This window comes from Marmota monax, unplaced genomic scaffold (genome assembly GCF_021218885.2).
Source record: "Marmota monax isolate L192 unplaced genomic scaffold, Marmota_monax_Labrador192_F-V1.1 WCK01_AAM20220418_F8-fsc00081, whole genome shotgun sequence".
NCBI lineage: Eukaryota > Metazoa > Chordata > Mammalia > Rodentia > Sciuridae > Marmota > Marmota monax.
In genome coordinates, this window is record NW_026695234.1 from 3,484,762 (window position 1) to 3,511,486 (window position 26,725).

At 40.1% G+C, this 26,725-nt stretch overlaps 2 protein-coding genes across 10 annotated transcripts in view; both read right to left on the reverse strand.

The window, feature by feature from the left end:
* Arhgef12 (Rho guanine nucleotide exchange factor 12) overlaps window positions 1-10,545 on the reverse strand; it is a 159,005-nt gene extending 148,460 nt beyond the window's left edge. For 5 of the 9 annotated variants that reach the window (XM_058577125.1, XM_058577124.1, XM_058577126.1 and 2 more), the window contains exon 1: window positions 10,409-10,531. Coding sequence is in view for 2 of the 9 variants with exons in the window: in XM_046438586.2 (XP_046294542.1) it covers window positions 10,409-10,440 (32 nt within the window). In the remaining 7 variants the exon portion in view is untranslated. Of the gene's footprint in view, window positions 1-10,408 lie in introns of all 9 variants that reach the window. The other 4 variants (XM_046438586.2, XM_046438584.2, XM_058577129.1 and 1 more) reach the window with 3 other exon arrangements.
* A 3,617-nt stretch (window positions 10,546-14,162) lies between these two features.
* Window positions 14,163-21,741, reverse strand: Tlcd5 (TLC domain containing 5). Its single transcript, XM_046438727.2, has 3 exons — window positions 21,628-21,741; window positions 18,990-19,189; window positions 14,163-17,705 (listed from the first exon to the last, which is right to left on the reverse strand). Exons 2-3 carry the CDS (start codon window positions 19,186-19,188, stop codon window positions 17,167-17,169), a joined length of 738 nt encoding a protein of 245 aa, XP_046294683.1. The 5' UTR covers window position 19,189; window positions 21,628-21,741; the 3' UTR covers window positions 14,163-17,166.
* Between the last annotated feature and the right edge of the window lie 4,984 nt (window positions 21,742-26,725).

Genomic DNA, 26,725 nt, shown 5'->3' on the forward strand with positions numbered 1-26,725 from the left:
TTTTGTATATGCTTAAAAATTTTCCACTTAAAAAAAAAAAAGCTAAAAAATTGTTCACAGACTCAAAACAACCCATGAAACAAGCATTTATGGAGCACCTCCTATGGTACATTATATTATTGTCCTTAATTATTCAACTTTCTCTTTCCTTCCTTAATAGGATTACATGCCCTTACCCATTACCATGTGACTTATAATGCCACCTGTGGGAGGAGTATATATTCCTACCTCAGAAACAATCAGTTTGACCATATTACCTTTTTTCAATCAATGACATTTGAGCTGACATGATGTACACCATGACTGAGTGATATAAACTAATATTTGCATCAGTTTTCTTTGCTATTTTATTCTGCCAAGATAATGGCGTATCCTAGGCAGGTAATGTTTCTTCACTCAGGGTTCCAAAATAAGACACATGAAGCAATGCTGCAGCCAATCCTGACACTACAGTTTGAAGATGTTGATATGGCAGCATAATCTAGCAAAAGCTGATAGGTCCACCTACTATGGGAATACAGATGTAAAAAAATATTAAAATGAGAGGGTGGCATATTTTTTAAATGTTTTGGATATAGACCAATAAGTGTAGTTACCACTGAGGAGAGTATCTAAGAACTAACGAATGCATTGGGATAGAAGCAAGATCAAAAGAAAACTTTTTATTTAATACCATTACATATTATTTGAATTTTCTGTGTGTTGTATATTTAACCTGAGCAGAAACATTTAGCAGTTGGATCATTTAAGCCATTTTTTTCTTCCTTATGCTTTTCCATATTAAAAAAGAATCGAAGAAAGTAAAGCAAATAATTACTTTAAAATGACTAAGAATTATCCTCCTACCCTCGAGGAACGAAAAAATTGACAATTCATATTTAAAGAAAGCCTCCTCTCTACATACCCCAAAATAAGGCATACGACATATTCAATTCTATCATTTTGTTTATTTTCAGACTTCAGCAAAGCAAATATAGGGTTTTGTATATGGATAGCATAGCTACTGGTCTCAAAAGGAAAATCTCTAAATTTCATTATTTTAGTATTCCAATAAAACTGATGAATAAATTTGCTCTGTTGTTTTCTGAATAGGCCTTAACCAGTATCATATACAAGATACTCTACTAAGTTAAATTATGTAGGGTAAAATTTAAAAGGAGAATTGAAAGAAAAAAGAAGGAAAAATTCTAGTTACGACTTTTCCTATTTATCAGTACTGAGGACTGAACCTAGAGATATTAGATATATCCCCTGGCCTTTTATTTCTTTTTTTTTTTTTTTTTTTTTAGTATTTTTTAGTTGTAGATGGACACAATACTATTTGTTTGTTTGTTTGTTTATTCATGGTGCTGAGGATAGAATCCAGTGCCTCACACATGCTAGGCAACTGCTCTACCACTGAGCCACACCCCCAGACACCTTTTTATTTTTTATTTGAGACAGGCCTCATACTTGCAATCCTCCTACCTCAGCCTCATGAGCAGCTGGGATTACAGGAGTGCACCACTGCAGCTGGCCTTTGACTCTTTGGAAATTAAACAACACTTCAATTGTTACAGAAATCAAGTTTGATAGAACAACATTTTATTACATGTTCTTACTTCGATTGAGCAGTATACATAGCAGTAACCTGCAAAAATGACTATGTCTTCATTTTTCATTCTAGGATCTCAAAGCACTTTACAAACATTATTTTAATCTTCCCATCACTGGAGAGATAGATATTATACAACATAATCTACCTACCACTACAAATATTTAAATACCCCTTCAGTAGTACTTACTTGCCCTGAGAAGGTCTTGCCCAAACAGCCAGTAATACAGGAAATAAGCTGACAGTGCATGTACCACCAACAATCTCTAAAAGGATCAGACCTTCACCCACAAGAACCACTTCCTCTGAGTAAACCACAGAAGCTACACTGGGCAAACCACAATATATCAGCTTGTGTCTGTAACACAGGCAGATAACCCATCTAAAATCTATAGAAGAATATGGTTATACACCTTCATAGAATTTCCTATGTATGTTAAAGTGTACTGGAGAGAGATCCTATTCTTACAGACAACATATAATCATATTCAGCATTATGTGATCAATTTCAGGTACAGTTCCTTCAGATACTGATAGTCTCCAACAGTTTCTGTACAACAAAATAATCTACATTTTCAGAATTCATGGAAAATCTACAAAATCCTCTCTGCTCTTTTAAATGTATGAAATGAAAATCAGCATTTATATGTAATATTTGAGCAAAACAGTGGTCTGAGAGCATTATCTTTATTTTTGGTTTTATTTTTCAGAGTATAAGCATTAACTAAACCAAATTTTCTTATATACTTCTAATTTCTGCATGAACTCACAGTCCCAAGATAGGAAACAATTTTTCACTGGCCATTAGATTTGCTTGTTTCTAAACACTGGGAAACCACCCAGGCCTGTCATGTGATTATAATTTTAAAAACCAGGACTCAGCATTCGAATTAGTAAAAGATCCTGTTTTGGTATGAATCTGTCAGCTGTGCTGGTGCATGTTAACTCAATAAGGTAAACTTAGTCTCTTCTTGAATAAAAGTCAACGCCACACATGCTTATGTAACTTGAGCACAGAATCTGACCTTCAGCATCAATTTATGTATTATCTTTACAGATTAAAAAAAATAAAAATTATTTCAGTCTTGATTTCATAAAATTCTCTTGAAGTCTTAGAAATATCTTTCATATATGGCTATCTTGATATCCCAGACACTATAAATTAAAAAGTAAAATTCTCTAAATTTGGCATGTTTCCAAAATTCTAAAATAACTAACAAAACATAAAGATATCCATGTAAATAATCTTATACTCAATTAGTATCAAAGAAAACAGTCTACAGATAAAACAATCAAGAGTTCTATAATCTTAAGTATTAGTTTATGCATTTTTTCTGATATAGTGTTGTCATTAGTAACAATTCTTACAAATATAAAGGCATCAAAGTAAAATATTTCAATTTGAATTATATATTTTGCTGGAAAAAATACTGCTAAACATTGCAGGCAGTTTCACTAACAGAAATAAATAACAGGAGACAAAAAGGTAAAACAATGAAACAAAGAAAAAACAACATACAATCTAAGGTAACAGACTGGAAAAAAAAACACTGGAAAAGTAACAATTTTCGGATGTATCGCACAATATTACAACAGATATTTTATCTTAAAGCTACAGTCATATCTTCACTTCAAAGATGTTTTATCTCACATCTAACTAATTTAAAATATATATTTTTATTAGTTGTTGATGGACTTTTATTTTTATATTTATTAACATACAGTGCTAAGAATTAAACCCAGTGCCTCACACATGCTACGCAAACACTCTACCACTGAGCCACAACCCAACCGCCTGACTGATTCCTAACACTTAAAATTTCTATAGTCTACTTTTTTGTCATATAATTAAAACATCTGTTACATTAAGGGCACTTATTTGAAATCATAAGTTTGGAAAGAAGACTTCTATGATGTCAGTAATTGTTTAGTTGACTTGTTAATTATACTATTTATATGTTTGTTTCATTTGATTGCTACATTTCTTACATTAATTCTGAAAACTACCTAAAATAAAACTGGGGCTGAGGATGTGCCTCAGTGGTAGAGTCCTTGACTAGGATGTGTAAGGCCCTGAGTTCAATCCTTAACATCGCAAATGACATGAAATAAAAGTTAATTAAAACTGAAAATCTTTCTACCTGGTAATTTTTGGTTATTCCTGAATCAAAGACTTCTGAATCACTGTAAAATTTTTGCTTCTCTAAAATATGGGTCAAGCTTGGCACAGTGGTGCATGCCTGTAATCCCAGCAGTTTAGGAGGTTGAGATAGGAGGATGGTGAGTTCAAGCTAGCCTCAGCAACAGCAAGGTGCTAAGCAATTCAGTGAGATGATGTCTCTAAGTAAAACATAAACAGGTCTGGGGATGTGGCTCAGTGGTTGAATGCCCCCAAGTTCATCCCCAGTACCCAAAAAATAATAAATAAATAAATAAAGATAAAATACAGAATATTATATTTTGTACTAGGAGAGAAACTAAAGAAAAAAATTGTTCTAGAAGAGCAACTGGAAAAAGCTAATACAATATTAACAGAGACAGGTTGATTTTTAGACAATGGATCAACAGAAAATATACAATGTAGCTAAGCAAAAAATAAGGAAGGTAGTGGAATGGAAATAGTGATGAATAACTGTTTGAACCATTTAGTCATATAAACATTAAAGAGGAAGAGAGCATTATGTAGCTTAGGATAGCAAGAACATATAAGTACAGGAAAATCCAAAAGTTAAGTTTGAGCTGGCACGGTGACACACACACCCATAATCTCAGGGACTCAGGAGCCTGAGACAGGAGGATCACAAGTTCAAAGACAGCCTCAGCAATTTAGTGAGGCCCCGTCTCAAATTTAAAAATTAAATTTTTTTTTTAAAAGTTAGTTTACAACTAACTCAGTGGTAAAGCACCCCTGGGTTCAATCCCCAGGGGGGGGTGGTGGTGGTGGTGGTGGTGGTGATGATGATGGAGGAAGAAAGGAAAATAGAAAAGTTTGGGTTAAAGATCAGGAAAATCAGCCAGATGCAGTGGCACATGCCTATAATCCCAGCAGTTCGGGAGGCTGAGGCAGGAGCATCCCAAGTTCAAAGCTGGCCCCAGCAATTTTGCAAAGCCCTGGGTAACCTATCCTGTCTCAAAAAAATAAATAAATAAATAGGGCCAGGGATGTGGCTCAGTGGTTAAGTGCCTCTAGGTTTAATCCCTGGTGCCAAAACAAATAAACAAACAAAAAAGATCAGGAAAATCTTCCTAAGACCTATCAGTTTTCTGTTCAGTCTCCTGAGGAAGTGATAGACACTTTATCTCTGGAGGCAGATATTTAAAGTTAGTATAGATGAGTACCAGAAAGAAAGAATCCTGCAAGAGAAAAATCCAAGTGAGGTTGGTGAATTTGGAAAGTAATTAAAATATAACAGAAAAATAATACACATAAAAAGACAATAATTTAAAATGAAAAATGGGCAACTTGAAAGTCAGATAATCCAGGTTAAAATCTTGGGCCTGTCCTTTCCTGTTTTATTATCTTTTCTTAAACTCCATGTTGTCTTACTGTGTAATGACAAACACAGGATCTGCCCTTAATGTTGAACTGAAAATATTGCAAACACTAAATAAATAAATAAAAATTACAATACCATAGGATACCATTGCATACATGAACATATTTTATTCAAAACAAAAAAATAAAATTATAATTTTATTGGTTTTAAGATTTCTATTCAAATGGCCCTATTTTGAAGGTTAGGAAATTACTAAAAAGGAAAGGAGCATGTCTTCAAATTAAGCTTTAAAACATCATAAAAACCAAGTTTTAACAGATGAGACCAAATGAAGTTAATTCTGTTCCATATTTCTGAAAACATGGCAGGCCACTTTCTAGGAGAGAAACGATTATATAACTTTTTTTTTTAATATGTGTGTGTGGTCCTGAGTACAGAGTCCAGGGCCTCTTGCATGCTAGCTAAGCACTCTACCACTGAGCAAGACCCCTAGCATGGTAATAAGTGTCTATAATAAGATAAAATTATTAGCTGCAGAAGAATGCCTCAAATTATCTCTGGTGAACCATTCAAATATCCTGCTATTTCTGTGACCCATGGCAATCACATATGTATACTCAAAGATTTGTTTTTCCAATTGTTTGCTCACAGAATATCTACAATGTAAAATTTATAGGTTCCATGAACATCTGCCTCATACTTTGTTTTTTTTTTTTTTTTTTGAAAATTCAAAAGTAGTTTTTAGAAAAAAACAAAAATAAACCTACATGTCAACTCAAAATTATAGACTATATGTTGACAACTGGGAACCACAGAAGTGATTAAGTGGTAGCACCAGGTTAACATACTTTTGAAATGATTTCAAATAAAATTTCTCTTGTCAATTCAAAGAATAAATTTCTTAAAAGTGTGCCATTAGTAAAACTACATGACTTAATACTTTTTAAAAATTTGCTTTGTACTCTATATATGGACTCATAGAAAAATGTACAAGTGGATGCACTACTGCATTCCTATATGAACCAAGATTTTATAATGAACTAAAATACAAAAATAAAACAATGCAGGCCCAACACGGTGGCACATGCCCATAACCCCAGCAACTAGGGAGACTGAAGCATGAGGATCTCAAGCTTGAGGTTGGCAAGTTTGAGGGCAGCCTTAGCAACTTAGACCCTAAGAAACTTAGCCAGAGCATGTCTCAAAATAAAACAAATTTTAAAAAAAGAAAAAAAAAGAAAAAGCTGGGGATGTATCTCACTGGTAATGCACTCCTGGTTTCAATTCTCAGTACCCCCCCCCCCAAAAAAAAAAACTAAACTAAAAAATAAAATACTGCAAAGTTAGCACTGTGATCCTTATCCCCTATTTCAATTTTGTGTTAATCAACCGACTAGCTTTACAAGAAAATGTTACAAGTAATTTCACCTTGCAGATAATGACTCATACAACCTTAAATACAGCAGACAAGTATGAATTCTTTTTTTAGCCAAAAGCATTATTATATGGCAACTGTGGCAGAAAAAGTATCCTGAATAAAAATGCTAATTACTTAGTACATGCATATAAAGTTACAGGTCTCCACATTCACTTTAAAAGTTTGCTTGAGTTAAACAAGCTTAAAGCTGATTTCAGTGCTAAGAAAATTCCATTACAATCAAAAAACTTTATCTACAAATCAAAAACAAGAAAAATCCATAAGTCACAGACAAAACAAAGATCCATTTATTTCAAGGAAGACCCTTATAACTTTCCTGCCCTGTCCTGTACTTGAAAATTCAGTTATGGAATCTGTCATAAAATCATTTATGGAGTCCACTGAAAGAGAACTCTCTCCTTATTATCCCTCAAAAGAAACTCTAATTATCATAGCATGGAAAAGCTCTCAGGAATAGAAGAAAGGCAAGAAAGGAAGATTAGAAACAATTAGGATATACTTTAGGTCTGAAGGCTGCAATTAATGTAGACTAAAAACCAGCAATCAGACATTTCTACCACTTTTCAAATGCTCATTCTAAATATTGAAAACTTATATAGTCTTCTGGTTTTCATAGAAGTTACAAAGCAAGCGACCAGAAGGTATACATACATCAATGACTTAATTTTTTGTTGTTGTTTTTTTGTTTTTGTTTGTTTTGGTGGTGGTACTGGGGACTGAACCCAGGACCTTGTACATCACAGGCAAAGCACACTCATCCACTGAGCTACATCCTTGGTCCCAGATTTTTTTTTTTTAAAGCTGCTCAGATATACCACATAGAAACAATAGCTACCATGAATGTAGTTTGAGTTTTTTAAGTTTAAAAAAAAAAAAAAAGTGGTTTGAAGAGTAAAAGAAAAAGGGGGAAAGAAAGGAGCAAATGAATGTGTTAATTTAACTGCAAAATAATAACAGGATGTAACAGAGTTCTAAGTATCCAAAGTGACCAATCAGAGACTAAACATAGCTGAATTCCATCCCAGCCCCAGCACGTCCCTAACACAAGAATAAAACCCTTCTTATCTTGTTCAGCCATGTGTCGCCTGCCACAAACTGCAAAACAGAACAACGCCCAAAACCAGCTAGTCTGATTTCAACTGAGGACAGACAGACTCTGTAGTCAGAAGCACCACAATGAAAGAACTCCAACTCACACAGCTGGCCTGGTGGTTCTGTACACTCTACAGAACAAAGCCATACCACATAGAGTACTTCAAACTTGAAAGGATCTCTAAAAAGCTACACTGGCACTATTAATTTGCCAATAGTCCCAGAATCAGTAAAATACACCCAGCACAAATTAGAGCCAGATAGTGGGGGAAAAAAATGAAATAGGTAGGGTTGAGAGGAAGCTAGAAATTATTCTACATTTATAATTTTGTTAAGGCACCCTGGCATAGAAATAATACCAAAACCATTACTTCCAGATCTCACCTCAATGTATATTCAAATCAGGAATCACTCTCTTGAAGAGAAATGGCTGCTTAATTTTTTATAGAATAAGGTGATAAGGTGTGTTTAAAAAAAAGTCATATAATAATTCCCATTTTTAAAATATTAGAATAAATTCCTAAGAAACAGTTCTCAGCAAAATTAAGCAGCTTCTGATTTGTTTCTTTACCTTTTAGAAAAATATGTCAAAGGCCATGCACAGTGTCACAAGCCTGTAACCCCAGTGACTCAGAAGGCTGAGGCAGGAGGATTGGAAATTAGAGGCTAGCCTCAGCAATTTTGCAAGACCCTCAGCAACTTAATGAGACCCTGACTCAAAATGAAAAAAAGAACTGAGGACATAGCTTAGGGGTAGAGTGTTCCTGAGTTCAATCCCCAGTACTAAAAAAAAAAAAAATAGTATGTTTAAAAAAAATAAGCCAGGTGCAGTGGTACACACCTGTAATCCCAGTGACTCAGGAGGCTGAGGCAGGAGGATTGCAAGTTTGAGGCCAGCCTCAGCAACTTAGTGAGGCCTGAGCAACTTATCCAGACCCTGTCTCAAAATAGAAAGGGCTGGGGACATTGGCTCAGTGGTTCAAGCATCCCTGGGTTCAATCCCCACTACCAAAACAATTAATATTTAAAAATTAAAAATAAATTTAAAATAAAAATTACCTCATTGAGCAGCACCTAGACCATTGTTAATCCTCAAAACAATTTAAAGATTAATCTTAAAATAATTATCTTTTGTGCCCAGCCCAATGTCTGGCAAAGAACAGGCTTTCAGTAATTGCATGGCTATTAAATATTATTACACTATCTAATTTACAAAAAAAGGACACAAATCCCAAGATTTTATTTCCAAAAAATGAGACACCTGAGAAGCAATGCTTAAGAAATATCATTTCTTGGGGGCTTTTAAGTGACTTTTGTAAGGAATCAGTTGGTAACCCTAAGTTTTGTTTCTACAAATTAAACACCCAGCACCTCAATGAAAATCAACACCACATCAATTCCTAGTAAGACTTCTTGTCTACATGTCCAACGAAAAGGGCAAGAATTGAGTGGACCAGGAAAACAATTATCCACACACCCGTGAAAGTGATTTCTCAGAAGCAAAACACCCTCAAAGGAAAAGAAATAGGGATAACTAGAATAAAACAAGAACACACTACTCATGTGAAGTGTATTCTCAGAAAAATTAAAAATTTATTCACTGAAAATGAAAGCCCACTTACCAAAATATGCAATGGATAAACAAATAGTTTAAATATTTAATGGAATCTTTTAGGTGAACATTCATGTGACACTGCAAAGCCATCAACAGGAAGAGGAAGTTCTGTTTCTGGAGTAGCTGTTATGGTATGATAATGGAATTTGGCCCTTTTAAAATCAACAAATGAGTCTTACAATTGGGTGAAACCCTCTTATTAGGAAATTAAACTACTTTCTGAAGGAACACTATTGTTGCACTCTTCACCTGAGATTTGCCTTTAAATTCAAGTTATTTGATCTATTTTTATGATGTAATAGTTTGAAGGCCGACTTCAATATAAAAGTGAGCTGACTGAAATTTGGGAGTAATATAGTCCTAACTAAATTCAGAAATAAAATGTGGTAAAGGAACCAATATGCTTTTATCCCTTAACTTATGATTAACTCTTAAAGACTAAGGGAACTCCAGTTCAACCACACATAATCTATACACACCATCCTGCAACATTGATAAGTAAACAAAATCCAATTGCCATGCTTGCGCCTTGCTTAGAGTTTCCATCCCTTAAACTTAAATGTTTCTGGGAGATGAAATATGAAAATATATAATTAAAGGCAAGTCCCACAGTTTTTTCCCTCATTGCTTTCAGCTCCTGGATTCTGCCTCCGGCAAGAGCCTTTGATTTACTGGCAATGTCAACATTCTGGAAAATTATTAGACAATTAATAATTAAACACTTCGGGTCAACACTCAAAAGAGATCAAGTTCACAAATCACCATGCAGCAGGCTGAAAATTAAGTCCAAGGATAGAAATTTCAAAAATGTAACAATGTTTAAGAAGTAAATCCAATGATGCACCAATACCCATGGACTTCAAGAACTGACCTTCACCCAAAATGACCTTCCTCTTGCTTCAAGATGGGTACAGAATTCTAATGCACACTTTAGACAGAAAAACACAATCGTGGTTTCCCCTAACTCTTCTCGGGGAAAGTTTCTCTCCAAAAAGCACTACATTTCCAAATTCAATCAACCGGATAACTTGGCCGAACCCCTAGACTAATTGCACAGCTCCTTTTTCCTATGCCTGTCAACTTCACCGCCAAAGGCAATCTGCCATCACTGACTTTCCTGTTGGATCGGGCCAAATCCAGCGAGGCTAAGCAAAGGAGGAATTCATACCCACCTGTCCGTGATAGTCGACTGTGTGCCACTCATTGGGGCCCTTGGCGAGAGGTCCTCCTTTTATCCAACTTGCATTTTAAGGTAACACCTCCACCCCACCCCCAGTGCTCTAGGATCAGGCCCGATTCCGGCGGGGACACAAAAGTCCAACTCAAAACTCCATTCAGTCATCTAGAACATCCGATTGATGAGGGTCAAGGAAAGGGAATGCGGATTGGAGCAAAACAAGTTATTTCCCAAAACAAACCCAGAGAGTCAGCGGAAGGCAGTTCTAGAGCTAGCGATAAAATCCTCCAGAAGGCACAAGGAGAAAACTTCGTCACAGAGGGAAGTCCGCGAGCCGTGGGGAGGGGACCTGAGAATCCCTCCGGGGCTGGGGTGGAACTGGCTCAGGGACGGGCGTCGCCTACTGCTCCGGAGTCGCCGGGCCTCGAACTGCCAGCCGCGGCAGGACCGGACCTTCTGGCCCCGGCTCTCTATCTGGGACTGCCGGCGGCTCGCGGCCGCACTCTCGGCCGAGTCTCGGGCCGTCCCGCGCCGGTCTCGAGCAGCCCCATGTCCCCGGGCCCAGGGCCCCTCTGGTCTTTCTCGCAGCCCCCACCAGGATCCAAGCGCAGGGTCTAGTCGCGGGTGCTGAGGGGGAGGGGGTCCCGCAGCCCCAGGTGACAGGAACCGGGTCTCTCAGCGCCGCAGGCTGCTCCCCATCCCTTTAAGGCCCGGACTCTTCCGCAGTCCGCACCGGAGGCGGCGGCTCCTCCCCGACACTCCGGCAGGCGACGATTCCCGCGAGGAGCTGAAGTCCCCGTCTGGCCCGGCCTGGAAGCCCCGGCCCAGGAGCGGGAGCGGCGGCGGCAGCGGCGGCGGCGGCGACTGCAGCACTCCCAACGCAAGGCCGGCACGCCGGGTCCTGGGGGCCCTCACGGGAGCGCGCGTGGAGGGCGGAGGAGGCCGCGGGCGGTGGGGGCCGCGCGACAATTACGAGCGCGCGCCGGGGTTCCGGTTCCGGTTCTGTCTTCCCTGGCCCCGGCGCGTCCACCGCGAGCGAGCGAAGGAGCAAGCTCGTCCCCTCCCCCGCCGACTTTTTGGGCCTCCTCCCCTCTGACTTCGGGAAGCCGCCTCACCGGGATCCCTCCGCCGCGCCGCCGGCGCCCCGCATCCGCCGCCCGCGCGCCGTCTCGGTTTCGCGCCGCCCTCGCGCGGACGCCTCCGCCGAGCCATATTCGAGGGAGCGAAAAAGTAGTTCTGCGGGCCCGAGGGAAGTGGCAGCCCACTGGTCCTGGGAATCCCACCCAGGGCGCCTCGTTTCTCCGGCCCTCTGAGTGCTTGGGGTGTGCACCTTCGAAAATGACTTGCACCGAGTCGGCTTTAACACAGCCGACCTTCAAGGAGCATTCTCTCCAATCCCAAGGAGTTCACGATATAGGGTCTTTGATATTATCCGCCCCACTTGTCCTGGAAACTTTTATTCCTGAGGAGGATGTACTTATTCATATTTCCTGACAACATTTATCACATGCTTTTGACTGCTGGACGCGAGCTCAGGTCCGGGTGCCTCCTTCTCTCGTGGAACAAACCCCAGCATAGACAAGTTTTGGCGATGACCGCTCACCTGAGGCACCTGCTGGCCTCGTCCTCCAAGGAAGCCCGTCACGCACAAGCCTTGGCTGCCAGGGTTGGGCTGGAAGAGGGAGGTCCGAAGGGCTGGCAAGAAAGGATTTGGGGACTAGGGCCAGCGTTTCTTGGTATAAATATTGCTTTTAGGCTGTTTTGCCTTGGCAAAACGAAGTGTATTATTTGCCAAATTGAGGAAGCATGGTGTTTTCCATAGCGACTTAACAAGCTTGTTGTGGAAAGAGAGAGAAGAAAATAAAGTATAAGTATTCAGTAAATAGCATCCGGTTCTCTCTGAAGCCTTCTTAATTTTAATTATTTTTCTGGTTTCTTTCTGTACAGGGTAGACACTTTAGATAACTATCTAGTTTTATGATGAAATTATTCAGCATTGTGACAATTGGAGTACCACATACAAATATAGTTCTCCAATCTTCCTGTGTAAAGTAGCTATCCCTTTTATCCAACTCTTTTCTGACTTCTGAGATTAAACCTGCGTCGGTGGTAAAGAGACTTTCAGCCATTTTGTGGAAATCCAGTCTAATAAACAGTGGATGTGGAGAGAGGAAACAATTACCTCTTAACAATGCTGTTTCTAAAAGTCATTCCACAACAGTTCATGAAAGGATCATTATCCCTGAATAGATGCATGAGTTCAAGCTGACGTTCGAAAGGGGTAAAAAAAAAAAAAAAAAAAAAAATAGAAAAGATAAACAGAGCCAATGATGACTCTCCTTTTGCTGGATTTTTTTTTTTTAAAGTTCAGGGCACAGCCAGCTAATTTTGTAATGTTTATTTTTGGAAAGAATAGAGGCAGATTAGGGTTCCAAGCCACTTTCCTATGATTAGACCTGGACACATTGCCACCTGCTGGTGCATCCCAACATGACAATTCTATTCTGGAGACTCCCAGTTAAATTGTTTCTATACATAACTAGAATGAGTTCACCATTGGTCCATATTCGGCAAAATACACACCTTATCCCCTAACTTAAGAAATTGTCCATAAATGTACTAAATGTCTTGTTTTCCCTTATTCTAACAATGTTACAATATACATATGCAAAGAATTGGACCCCATGACTCATCAAATGCATTTTAAAAATGAGTTCCCATCTTCCATTCAAGTGTGCCTCAGTACTTAAGCTTCAGGAATAAAACAAACTGGGAAAGTTTCCTAATTCACCTTCTCTTCCTTGCATACAAAACCTCTTGGCAAAGGGCTGTCAAGATCCTTCCAAACTTAACAGACCTAAGGTTCTAGCTGTGAGCAAAGAAGGCTGTGGGAAAGCTTCAGAAGATGGTTAAAAAAAGAATTGAAAAACTAATGGTTATTCATCCCAGAACTACACTTTTAAAAAATTTTTTTAGCTGTAGATGAACACACAGTATTTTTATGTGGTGTTTTATGTGGTGAACCCAGTGCCTCACACATGCTAAGCAAGCACTCCACCACTGAGCTACAACCCTAGCCCCCTACACTTTTTTTTAATAATGAAAATCTCTATAATCACCCACAAAACACTAGTGATAAAAGCAACAACTTACAGTTTTGGTAGAGCCACTATTCTAAAGACTCTGTGTATGAAAGTTCTTCAGAAGAGTCAAGCTGGCCCACATAGAATACTCTCCCTTAGGTTAGAGTCCTATGCCCAGAAAAGTGACAGTGGTGACCCAGACCACTAATCAGACTCTTTGAGAGGTTTTTCCAATAGGAGTTATTCTAAACCACATCCTCATTCTGTCATCCAGTTTTTCAGCATGCTTATTATGTACCTACTATGTGTCAAGGACTGTTACAGGCCCTGGAAGTTCAGGCCTTGAGATGGCCAGAAGCTCTGTCTTCAAGGACCCATTCAACATCATCATATTCAAGGGAACTGCCCAAACAGGTGGCAGAACTAGAAAGAATTAAGTTCTTCCTCTTTTGGCAAACTCTTTTCTGTATGTTGGTTATTGCCTCTCCCCCAAATAAAAATATTGTAGGAATGATTAATGTTAAACAGCAGATTAGAGATATTTTACCAGTAAATGTAAACAGGAATCAACATTTCTATAAGTCAAAGGCAACTACTGGGCTTCTTTCCTCTTTTTATTTATTTTGTAACTTCTTGGCAAAACTCAACAAAGACATAAGGGCAGACTCTGAATTTATAAAATGTTATTTTATTTTTTATAAAATTTAGTACAAATCTTATCGAAATATAAATCCTTCTTGAGCAGTGTTAGTTATTATTACATAGTAATCCAAATGCAAATGAGTACTTCATTTTGTCAGGCCAGACCACAGGTTAATTAGCCCTTTATCTACTTGTAGTGCAAAAACTCAACACCTTAACTGCTGAGTCATCTTCATTTCACACTTTTCTCCCAGAGAAATTTCTTCAGTTATTAGCACAAAACCAAAAGAGCTGAAATGAGGGATCCCCCCCACCCAGCATTTATTCAGATTTCTCATTATGAAACAAAAACAAACACATTCCCATGAGAGTACCCCAACAGCAAGATCTGCAATCCCTTTACGTCTGATGGGTAAGGGAGAAAAGAACTGGTACCAGATTAAGCCTATTCATTTGTCTGGTATGGAACAGGTTGCAGAGTGCCAAAATTCAACAGCCAGCTTTTTCTTTTTATTTTAAGTTCATGCGCCAAGCCACTCTTTTCTGCTAGGCTTTTGCTGAAATCAGCATTCCCCCACATCCTACTTTGCCCACAATTTTGCTGGAAAGAAGTTCACCAACATTTTAGGGATACTAATCATAAAGAGGTGGAGACGCTGTCAGATTATTTCAATGTCCAGCAAAACTCTTTAACTAAATTACAGTCGTTTTAATGTGCCTTTAAAGTTACTTTTTCCTTTGCAGTAATAACTTTATGCAGTATTAGAGCTTCCCTGTCCTCAGTTTCTGAGGCCAATGATTTTCATTTTCAAGACCACTTATTAGGTTAGTATCTCCAGTGGCCATGGACTGATACTTCCTGTTGACCTTGACTTCAGTAGCACTATTTGCTTACTCACCAACGGATTAACCAATCACCATTGATCAAATAAGATGGTAAAAATAAATAAGCAATAAATACATAAATAAATACTACTTCATCTTTTTCATAAAAACCCTACATTAAAGGCCTCCATTAACAAAATGCCACATAATATCTCTGTGAAATACAGAGTATTTCATTCATTCACCTGGGGTTTAAATTGAGAACAAGAGTAGACAAGTGACATGCTTAAATGATCTGGCAAGGGAATAGCAAAATCAGTTAAAGTAAACTCAGGAATTCTTGATTCCTAACCCCTTGTTCTAAATTCGTATTTATGTTCCTCCTATGTGAGATTAAAGATTATCACACTAAAAAAAAAAAAAAAATTCCCTTCCAAGACTGGCCTTGTCATTTTAGTTTGTTCTTAGAGACTGGCACCAGTTTTAGAGAAAGGACAACAAGTAGTAAGAGTACTAAAAGGGAACGTACCTGAAATGCAAAAAAGAAAAGAAATTAGCCTTATCACCCTGAGGCCACACATTAAAAAGTCTTTGGTTCTAGTTTGCAACACGTACTCAGAGCTGAAACCTGAACTCCCATCTCAAGCACAGTGGAATCCACATGGTAAATCCCTATGGAATTTAGTCATGGCCTCTCATGCCTAGGAGATTAATGCACAAAAGCCCCGAGAACTGGCATAGTTTTCCTGGTTGGGCAAAACCCGTACAACAGGACTCAGTAAATCTACCCACACCTCATTCATCTCATATCCAAAGTTCTGGCTCTTATGATTTTTGTGCAAAAAAAGTTAATGTAACAGACCCGACCTGCTCTTCTCGGAAAGGCCTACAAGGTTGGCCCTTGATGGGCATCTGGGAACTTAGATTATGAAGGGCTCTCACCATTCACTGATAAGCCTGGCTCAGCTGGGCATGGTGACACATGCCTATTATCCCAATGATTCAAGAGATTGAGGCAGGGTGATCACAAACTTGAGGCCAGCCTCAGCAACTTAGCAAGACCCTCAGCAATTTAAGGAAGAATCTGTCTCAAAATTAGAAGGGCTAGAGATATAGCTCAGTGGAAAAGACCCCCTGGGTTCCATCCTTAATACCAAAAAGTAAATAATAATCATCATAATAATAAAATTTTAAAAGACTGGCTCATTGTCCCTTATTTTTGTGTGTGTGTGGGAACAACAGGGCTTGTGCTGAATGCTGTTTTCCTTTTGGGAATCTTGAATCTTGCTACATGCCAAGAGGCTGCCTATATGACCAGTCGCCAGTAGAAATCTTAGGCACTGAGTCTTTAATAACTTTCCGTGATAGGCAATATTTCTCATATGTTGTCACAAAATATTTCCAGAAGAATTAAGCACATCCTGTGTGATCCAAATGGAAGAAGACTCTAGAAGTTTGTGTCTGGTTTCCCTTGGTCCCAGGTGCCTTTTCCCTTTGATAATTTTACTTTGTATCCTTTTACTATCATAAATCAAAGTTGTGAGTGAGACTGTATGTTGAGCCCTCTAAGTCCTCCTAGTAAATTATGGAACCCAGGGGGTAGTCTTGGGGACCTCCAACACAGCGGGCACAGGGAGGTTCAGGAAGTGACCACCTACCACTGCCAGTTTCACTCACCTCTTATCACGTTTTGTTTAAGCAGATCCAATTCTCCGATCAGTGCTCAGAATGCCAAATGTACATCTCTTTCTGAATGTCCCTCACTTTATAGTACATGGAATGAACTTAAATAAATGGGCTACATGAAAAGCAGGAACAAGTATATGCTGAAGAAATTCCCAAAGGAACAAGAAACAGTACTAAACTTCTTCCAGTTTCTTTCAAGGCTATCTGAATATCATGCTTCCCAAGGATAAGAGGACCCAAGGTCACTGTGTTTTGAAAACGCCAGTAGTTCTTACCTCATGATCCTGACATCTTCCCAGCAATCACTGAGGATTCTCACTTTCCACAACTGTGCCATTGTAGAAGTTACTGTTTTAATACTGTATATGCTAGGCTTGAAGACTGACCAAAGTGATCAATAAATTTAGCCCTTTTTTGAAACCGAAATTTGTTATGAGCATGATTCCACGACAGTCAGATTTCCGACCTAGTTCCCATGGCTGACTCAGTCCGATCCAATATCGGAAGCAAGCCTTGGCTAGTGTGTTTTGAGATGTCCATTATGTTTTAGCTGCCGTTCCTCACTCCGCCTCCTTCTCCAGGCATGGTACTTCTTGATGCTTTTCTTCCATGCAAAACGCCAGATGCTAAACATAAAACACCAAGACACAGCATACATCGCTACTCCCCCGACTTTCACAAACCACTTGGGTGTGGGGGAGACCATTTCACAGAAAAGCAGGCGAGCTCCTACACCAATCCTCACTCCAGTGAACAGAGCCACAAAAAGGAAATCCACCACATCTCCAGTGAAACTGTGATAGTGTCCTGTTTCACGGAGAAACCAGCGTATCTGGAGCAAGGGGTTGGTGATCTCACTTCCAAAAAGGACTGCATTGACTTCTGTGCCTGACTCCCCAAGCACCAGGGCCATGATAATGCCCAAGATACTCAGTGTATGGTGAGCCAGCATCAGGGCACCCTCAGACTGGAAGTAGATACACCAGCCCAAGTCGAAAATGAAGTAGCCCAAGGTGAGACAGAGAACGTGAACTTGGAGAGGTGTGTTGGGTGAGCCTGAAACAAACCAAGACAGAAGCAAATTGAGTAATTGGGGATTGTGCCATCTTGCACAGTGATCCTACATTGTTCTTTCAAACCTTACAGAATCACTGAAGGATACAAAAAATTATGGCAGGCGCAAGCTTTTGAATGATAACAACAAAGACTAAAATCTAAAACCTTGATCTTTATCAAACTGAATGATGTTGGCCCCAGAAAATGCCGTTCTAATGAATCAGAACAAGGAGTGTTCTCCGCAGTCAATAATCTCAGGGTCCTCTCTATAGAACACTATAAAATCAAGTCAGTATGTTCTTCCAATTAAAATCAAGGATTTTTTCCTCTTTTATTTTTTTAATTTAAATTTTTTTCTTGGTACTGGGGATTGAACCTAGGAGCTTTACCACTGAGCTAAGGTTCCTTTTTTATTTTTTTATTTTGAGACATTATTTTTAGTTGCTTAGAGCCTCACTCAATTGCTGAGGCTGGCCTCAAAGTTGCAATCCTACTGCCTTGGCCTCCTGAGTTGCTGGGATTACAGGCAAGAGGCCACTATGCCTGGCTTTCCTCTTTTCTTTAACCAGATAAAGATCTATTTCCACACTTGGGTCATTCTGTCCTAAATGTCAGATAAATTTCTTAACTTAATGGATTAAGTTATTGGACACTAGTAGCACTAACCATTTTGAAAGCAGACTCTGGAAAGAACCCCCCAAATTAGGATATTCCCATGTCCAAGCACATAGGGTGCAAGAATCTGATATGCTTGAAACCATTAAGAACCATCATATAAAACAAAGCTTAAAAAACCCTTTCACCTCAATTTGACAGATTTGGGGAAAACTTGGACACTCAATTTGGGAATCTAAGGAAATTTTTTTAAAAAATCTATGGAATTTATATTATATTTAATATAATATATTTATATTATATTTAATATTTAATATTCCAGTGGAATTGTGGGTTGAATTGTGTTCCCCAAATTCTTATGTTAAAGCTCTAGCCTCTTGTACCTCAAAATGTGACAATATTTAGAGATGGGACCTTTAAGAAGGTAACTCAGTTCAAATAGGGTCATCTGGGTGATCCCTAATCCATTATGATCGATGTCTTTATAAGAGATTAGGACACACACACAAACACAGCGGGGTGACCATATGAGAGGGCAGCCATCTACCAGCCAAGGAGAGAGGCCTCAGAAGAAACCAACACATCTTCCACCACCTTGATCCCATTCCTCTAAAACTACCCCCGAAATCATGAATCGCTATGGAAAGATTCCTAATGTCCTCTACCTACCTGGGTGGGTAAAAGGCCAAGGACCATCGATGAAGCCAATATAAGCTGAAAGGACTATAGAGAGGACTCCATGGGTGAACGTCACCAGTCGGCAGCTCCACTCATAGCTTCGGTGCTTATTCAGGTGACAGAAAGATGCATAGATCGAGAGCCAGCCACAGAGACTGCACAGCACCTGCAGACACATTGCCACTGCCATCCTATGACAAAAAGACCAAAACCAGAGAACAGTGGATGCACCCTAAGAAAACAGCACTGGGGTGTTCTGTATACAGGTCCTCATTACTGTTATCGAATAGTTCAAAAGCAGCGCTTTTACTGAAATGCTTCTTCCTTGTCTACATATACAAGAATCTTCTATTGCAGTATGGCTATATATGTACCACTCCAGGGTCCTTAGAGATAACATGTTGGCCAGTGGTGAAAACTGTAAATGAAACTGGGAACTGCATTCTAATATCATACGTTATGGTTTGTATAGGAGATGTCCCCCCAAAGCTCGTCTGCTAATACAGGAATGATCAGAGATGGAATGATTGAATTGTGAGAGCTGTGACCTAATCAGTCCATCCTGGTTGGAATGGACTAAATGGGTGGTCACTGTAGGCTGGTGGGGCATGGCTGGAAGAGATGGGTCACTGGGGGCGTGCTCTGGAAGGGTGCACCCTTCACAGATCCCTTTCTCTCTTTTTCTCTGCTTCCTGGTTGTCCTCTGTCACATCCTTCCCCACCATGTTCTTCCTCATCTTGGATCCAAAACAATGGAGTCAACCATCTATGGACTGAGACCTCTGATATCGTGAGCCAAAATACATTTTTCCCCCTCAAAGTTTTCTTGTCAAGTATTTTGGCCACAGTGACACAAATGCTGACTAAAACAACATATTATAATGAGCAGATGTCAACAATAACCCTCTGGCAATGACCAACCTTTGACAATAATACCCAGAAAATACAGTACATATATCTGATGATGTATTCACATCTCAAAAATCTCAGTGCATAGTTCTCATGAAAAAGCACAACACTTTGGTTTCTGCTAGAAGTCACATGACATGTGACAGTTTCATGTGGTTTTAAGCTGAAACTAAATTCAGCTGAGGTTTGGATTTGGGTCACGGGTTTATCAGTGAAAATCAAAATTTGAGGTAAACTAAAATATAGAACTGAACCAAGAGTCCAGACATCCTGGAAGGGTGTCTGGAAAAATCCAAGTTGTAGTCTATTCTGAAATCCAAATCAACCACTAGGGAACAAGAATTTTGAGGCACAAGAGGAGTTTTTATTGAGATGTAAAAAAAAAAAAAAAAAAAAAACCTGTAAGGCAATTATTCAGTTAAAAAAATGAAACAAAAATCATAAAGTTACACTTTGGAATTTTTACTTAATTTAAGTTTGGACAAGAACAACTATTGGGAAAAAAAAAAGAACAACTATTGAGTGAATTTGGCCATACAGAAATAAAATCCAAAAATGACCAAGATGCCATTATTAATATTCACTAGCTCCTCTGTTGAAAATACAAATAAAAAAAAAGTCAAAAGTATTTCAGGTATCTGTCTCATCTCAGCAGGAATTTTCTGCATGGCTACTCTTAGTGCTTAACCCTATTCTGACAAGTGAAATAGTATCTGTGGACCAACACACTTCAATACACAAGACACTCCCAAGAATGTTATCCAGAGAGGACTTTATGAAGGTCAAGTTCTGTACAGCTTTCATCTGAAATCAGATTTCCATTCAAGAAAACAGCAGGTGTCCATAAAAGACCTAAGTTTCATTGGGTCTCTGCCCTAAGCTAGCAGCATGAGTGTGGGCAAATCACTTCAATGGCAGAGACTGTTTTTCCTAAAACAAAAACAAAACAGAAGATAAACGGGAGGAAAGAAAAAAAAAAAGGACTTGGAGAACTCTCTAGTCCAGTCCAGCTCTGACATGGAGTTCTAAGACAAATTTTGCAAAACTTCAAGGCCAATTTTCAGAGCAAGGAACAGAAAGACAAAGTATTAGGAATGAAAAGAAGGGTTCCCCTTATTTCCTTTTGAAGGCCAGAGTCACGGCCAGTAAGGCGGATCAGTTTGGACATGGCGATTAGTATTTTTAGAGTCCTCTTCTCTGAATCCTAATTCCCTGGCACACCAGAGCAAAGAAGGGACATTTGTAAATGGCAGATGCAACTCTGTGACCTTGGGAGCTGCGTGTCTGGGTGCCGGCGTTGTGGATGAACTGGGGGTCTCTCGATGGCCCTGGCGGTTCGGAAGCCGAGGCTCCTCTGCGGCGGCGGGCGCCCCAGGCCGGGCAGGCGAGGAGGGCGAGGGGCTGGCTCCTTCTCGGAGCAGGCGTGGCCGGCTGCGAGCAGAGCGCCGTGACATCCCCGCTCCGCCGCGCCTGCAGCAGGCGGCCACGCCCGGCGCCGAGCCCCGGAGCCCTGGACCGTTATCCCGGCACCCGGCCGGGCGCCCGGAGCCTGGCGCAGAGGCCCCGGCTCCCACGGGCAGGAGGAGTCCCTCCCGGCCCGAGGCCAGGCCGGCCCTGCCGCCCGCCCGCCTCGGTCCCTTCCACGGGCCGCACGGGCTGGGACCCCCGCGCCCGAGCCAGACGGTACCCAACCCGCCGGGCGGCACGCCCGCGCGGTTACCTGCGGAGCGCACCGGGAAGCCTCCGGCGCCTCGGCGCCCACAACCCAGGCCCGGGCCGCAGCAACAGGAAGCAGCAGAAGGAGGGGGAGAGGACGAGACTGTGACAGAGGAGGAGGAGGAGGAGCCAGGGGCCTGGGGGCACCTGCTGGCTGGGAGGACAGAGCGCAGAGCCGCAGCTGGATGAGGGTCACTCAGAAGGAGAACTGGATGGAGGGTCCTCCTATTTGGGGCAAGGGGGGGGGGCGATCTAGTGGTAGCGAGGCCGCAGGCTGCTGCTTGGTTGGTTGGTTGAAATCATCATCCATCCATTCCTCCCTTTCCACGGTGGCTCACCCTATCTACTTACCATTTATCGAGCGCCTACTAAGCGCTTGCACCCCGACCAGGCACTGTGAGTGATGCAACACAATCCTTCCCTAATGCTTGAATCTGAGGTGTGAAGCAGCACTCGTATGATTGGTTACCGGGAAGATGCTCAGACCCAGGAATTAGAAGTTACACTAATTTCAGTGCAGCCTAGGCTTAAGAGTAAATCCTGCTGGATATGCTTTTGGGTGGGTTATTTTCCTGTCTCTCCCTTTTCGTTTTTTAAAAATATTTTTTATTTATTTATTTTTGTTCTAAGTAGTTATACATGACAGTGGGATGCATTTTGACACTTCATACATAAATGGAGTATAGCTTCTCAATCTTCTGGTTGTACATGATGTAGAGTTACACTGGTTTTGTAATTGTATATACACATAGGGTAATGATTCCTTCTACTATCCTTCCTGCCCCACACCCCTTTCCTCCTTTCCCTCCCCTCTAATTCAAATGGACTCTTTTCTTCCCTGGGCATTGCCCCCCTTATTGTGAGTTAGCATCAGCATATCAGAGAAAAAGTTCTGCCTTTGGTTCTTTTGTCTCTCCCTTTTCTTGTTTACAGAGTAGGGACAGTAATAATACCTATGTCATAATTGGGCGGGTGTTTGTTTGTTTGTTTGTTTATACCAGGGATAGAATCCAGGAGTGCTCATCCAGCAGAGGTTAGCCTTGTATTGGGATCCTTCTGCCTCAGCCTCCCTAGTGGCTGAGATTATAGGTGTGCACCACCATATCAGCCTATTAAGAGAATTTTTTAAAATTACATCTGTAATGTGCATAGAACAAAAGGGACGCAGAAGTCACCATATAAATATGATATATTGTTTTTATTTCACTTTGGGTAAATCCTTGTTCCTCTTTGGGTCTATTTTAATACCAAGGAGAAGGAGAGCAAGTTCAAAGAGAGAACTATGAAAACTCAAAGGGGTAAGGAGGTTGTCTGTCCTTTTGATCAAGATGAACAATGATGGGGTACTGAGGACCCACACATTCTTCAAAAGACAAAACCTTTAGCAGATGTGTTTATGCATTGGGAATATTAAATCTTCTCATTAGGTCATTTATATTGCCAACCCCTCAAAGGTAAGGGTGGCACTATTTTCATCTTTTCCCCCCTAGTGCAGGTGCAATTAATGTTTGTTGACTGAATAATGGAAAACTATATTGAAAGCATGTTGAAGTACCTAAAGTTTGTTTACAATGCATACTACTTGGAAAGTGTTTTCAAAATACCCTTATGCAGATGTCACCTTGAATATTGTGATTTAATAAGTTTGGCGGGGGATCCAGGAATCTGTAGATTTTTCTACCTGCCCTAGGTCATTCAGATGATCAATTGCATTTGAGAACCAATGATGTTAGAGGGCATTTACTGCTTCTATGATGCCAGGCAGCGGGGTTGGAGATCTTCTTACACGGAAAAGAGGAAACCTATGTGTTTTTGTTTGTTTGGTTGGTTTTTTTTTTTTTTTTTTGTATCAGAGATGGAACTCAGGGGGGCACTTAACCATTGAGCCACATCCTCAGACCCCCCACCTCTTAAATATTTTTTGGTTGTACTTGAACACAATACCTTTATTTTATTTACTTATTTTTATGTGGTGCTGAGGATTGAACCCAGCACCTCGCACAAGCTAGGTGAGTGCTCTACTGCTGAGCCACAACCCCAGCCTCCCCAGCCCTTTTTTTATATTTTATTTAGAGACAGGGTGTCACTGATTTGCTTAGGGCCTCACTAAATTGCTGAGGCTGGTTTGAACTCAAAACTCTCCTGCCTCAGCTTCCCAACTTCTAGTATTACAGGTGTAATATATATAATCATAGGCCCAGCAGATGCCTATGATTTTATATATGTACATATGTACTGGAGATTGAACTCAAGGGTGCTCTACCACTGAGCTACATTCCTAGACATTTTATTTTGAGATGGGGGCTAAGTTGCCCAGGCTGAACTTGAACTTTCGATCCCTCTGCCCCACTCACCAAGTAGCTGGGGTTACAGGGATGCATCACCACACCCACCAATTTTATTGAGCAAGGGAATTATATTACCATGCTCTCCAAGCTTGTGCTACTTAAAGTGTGGTCTGTGGGCAAGCAGAATCTGCATTGCCTGGCAGTTCATTAGAAACACATAATCAGACCATAATTCTGGAACTACTAAACCAGGATTTGCATTTTAACAAGGTTCCAATGATTTGTACACACATTTAGGCAGTTGTTCTCAACCTTGATCACACAGAAAAAATGTTTGTGGAGCTTGCATTTATTTGTTTATTGTTACCAGCTATTGAATACAGGTGCTCTTAACCCCTGAACCACATCCCCAGCATCCCCAATCCTTTTATTTATTTATTTTTTGTTTATTGTATTTTTTAAAATTTGGTCACAGTTTTTTATTGGTTCTTTTTTCATTTATATATGACAATAGATTTTTGTTGTTGTTTTTGTAGGGGTTGGGGTGGAATACTAGGGGTTGAACTCAGGGGCACTTAACCACTGAACCACATGCCCAGCCCTTTCTCTAAAATATATTTTATTTTGAGATAGGGTTTCACTAAATTGTTTAGGGCATCACTAAGTTACTGAGGCTGGCTTTGAACTTGCTATCCTCCTGCCTCCGCCTCCCAAGCCACTAGGATTTCAGGAATTCCCCACTGCACCTGGCCAATAGAATTAATATTGAAATAATTATAGATTTTTTTTTTATTGTGAGACAGGAAGGATCTCACTAAGTTGCTTAGAACTTCACTAAGTTGCTTAGCCTCACTAAATTGCTGAGATTGGCTTTGAACTTATGATCCTCCTACCTCAACTTCCCATACTGGAATTACAGGGTATACCATGGTGCCTGGGATTTTAGGAGATTTTTTAAATCCTGATGTCCCGTCCATACATCAAAGTGAATCAGAAGTTCTGTGTATCAACTATTTTTATCCCCCACCCCCACCCCCTGCAATTCAGATGTGCAGAATTGAGAACCCTGCTCTGGAACTACTAAACCAGAATTTGAATTTTAACAAATTGCAAGCAGACATGACTAAATTTTAAATTTTAACAAATCACTATAAGATGAATTGGAGAAGACCTGTTACAAATGTGTTGGGATAGACCTAATAAAAGGTGATGATACCCTGAAGAAAGAAAACATCCTAAGATTCATTTCAGTAAATGGATAGTATGCAAATCTCAACCTTTCCCCTGTTTGTTTTGATTGTAGTATTTTTTTTTTCATCTTTTTGTATCTGCATTTGGGACTTTCTTTTTGTTGCCACCATTTTCCATAAAAGAATAGAGTGTTAAAGCCTTCAGGAGTCCAAAGGCTGAGGTGATTAAGGAAGGCACCTGTCCTTTAGGCTTGGGTGACTAGGATTCCAGGTTCAAGCACCATAACCTGGGATTAAACTTTATTAATTTATATATCTTTGGCCACAACCTCTGTTCCACCAAAACAGATCCTTGTTAATACTGGAATCCCCCGGGAAAGATTTGGGCTATTAGGGAGAGCAGAGAACAGGAAACTTTTCACTGATTTAATAACAATGACCCAATAATCACAATAACACTGACAACACTTATACAGCATTGCCTTATTAACTCACCAGACATAATTCAAACATTGTTCAAATACTAATTCATTCGATCCTCATCATAACATTAAGGAATGGGATCTGTTTTTACATCCATTTTACAGGTGAGAAATTAAGGCACAGAACAGGAGAGAATTTTCCCAAAGTGACATGATTAATACGAAGCAAAGGAGGCTGAGATTGTGGCTCAGAAGCAAAGTACTTACCTACATGTGCAAGGCACTGGGTTCGAGTCTCAGCACCACATATAAATAAAATAAAGGTCCTTCAACAACTAAAAAAAAAATAGGAAGCATAGGTGGGCATGATCTCAGGGAAGATAATTTAGGGGTTCATGCTCCTAACCACCAAGATATGGTACTAACTGGACTAGGTCTCCTAATATGTATACTATGTTTTGCATTTGTATCCCCTACCACAGTAGAGAATATTAGAAGTTGTTTAGAGAAAATAAAAGAAATTCTACTTTAAAAATCTTAATTGCCTGGGCTGGAGTTGTATCTCATGGTAGAGCACTTGCCTCACCCTGTGTTTGATCCTCAGCAACACATAAAGATAAATAAATAAAGGACAAAAGAAAAAGGACCATATCTAACTTAAAAAAAATCTTAATTGCCTATTATGAGGCAGGCACAACGTTAAGTATGGGGACACTGAGAAAAAAAATAAGCCTCAACTCCAAGGGTCCCCTTCCACACTGTAAGGAGCATCTGCCATAGACATGCTGGGACATGCTGGGATTCACTAAGTTGCTGGCCATAAGGAACAGCAGCCATTGACATGCTTAGTCATGTCTGCTTGCAATTGATAAGGAGCTGTAAAGGACACTAGCTATAGGCAAGTTTAGCAATGACTGGTTACAACTGATAGGGAGCACAGCTCCATGGACATGCACGAAGAACATGCCCAGTTGCAATTATATCACCTCACCAGACGTAACAATGGACATTGACTTTCACTGGGTGGAACTAATCACAAATGTACACCACCAACTTAGAACTGTATTTAAATTGCTTGTCCTGCCACATTAAAGATTTTTTGCTCCAAGGACATCAGTGAGACTGGCCACCTTGCTGACTGTCCCGGACTGATTCCACCATTCTCTGACATCCAGCCATTGGCTGGAGAGAACCACCAGACA

What these genes read in the sequence shown, in the direction of transcription:
- Tlcd5 (XM_046438727.2), bottom strand. Translation starts at nt 19,188, where the DNA reads ATGGCAGTGGCAATGTGTCTGCAGGTGCTGTGCAGTCTCTGTGGCTGG. An exon ending in TTGGCCTTTTACCCACCCAG is followed by an intron (nt 17,706 to 18,989) that starts GTAGGTAGAGGA and finishes GGTTTGTTTCAG; the next exon opens with GCTCACCCAACACACCTCTC.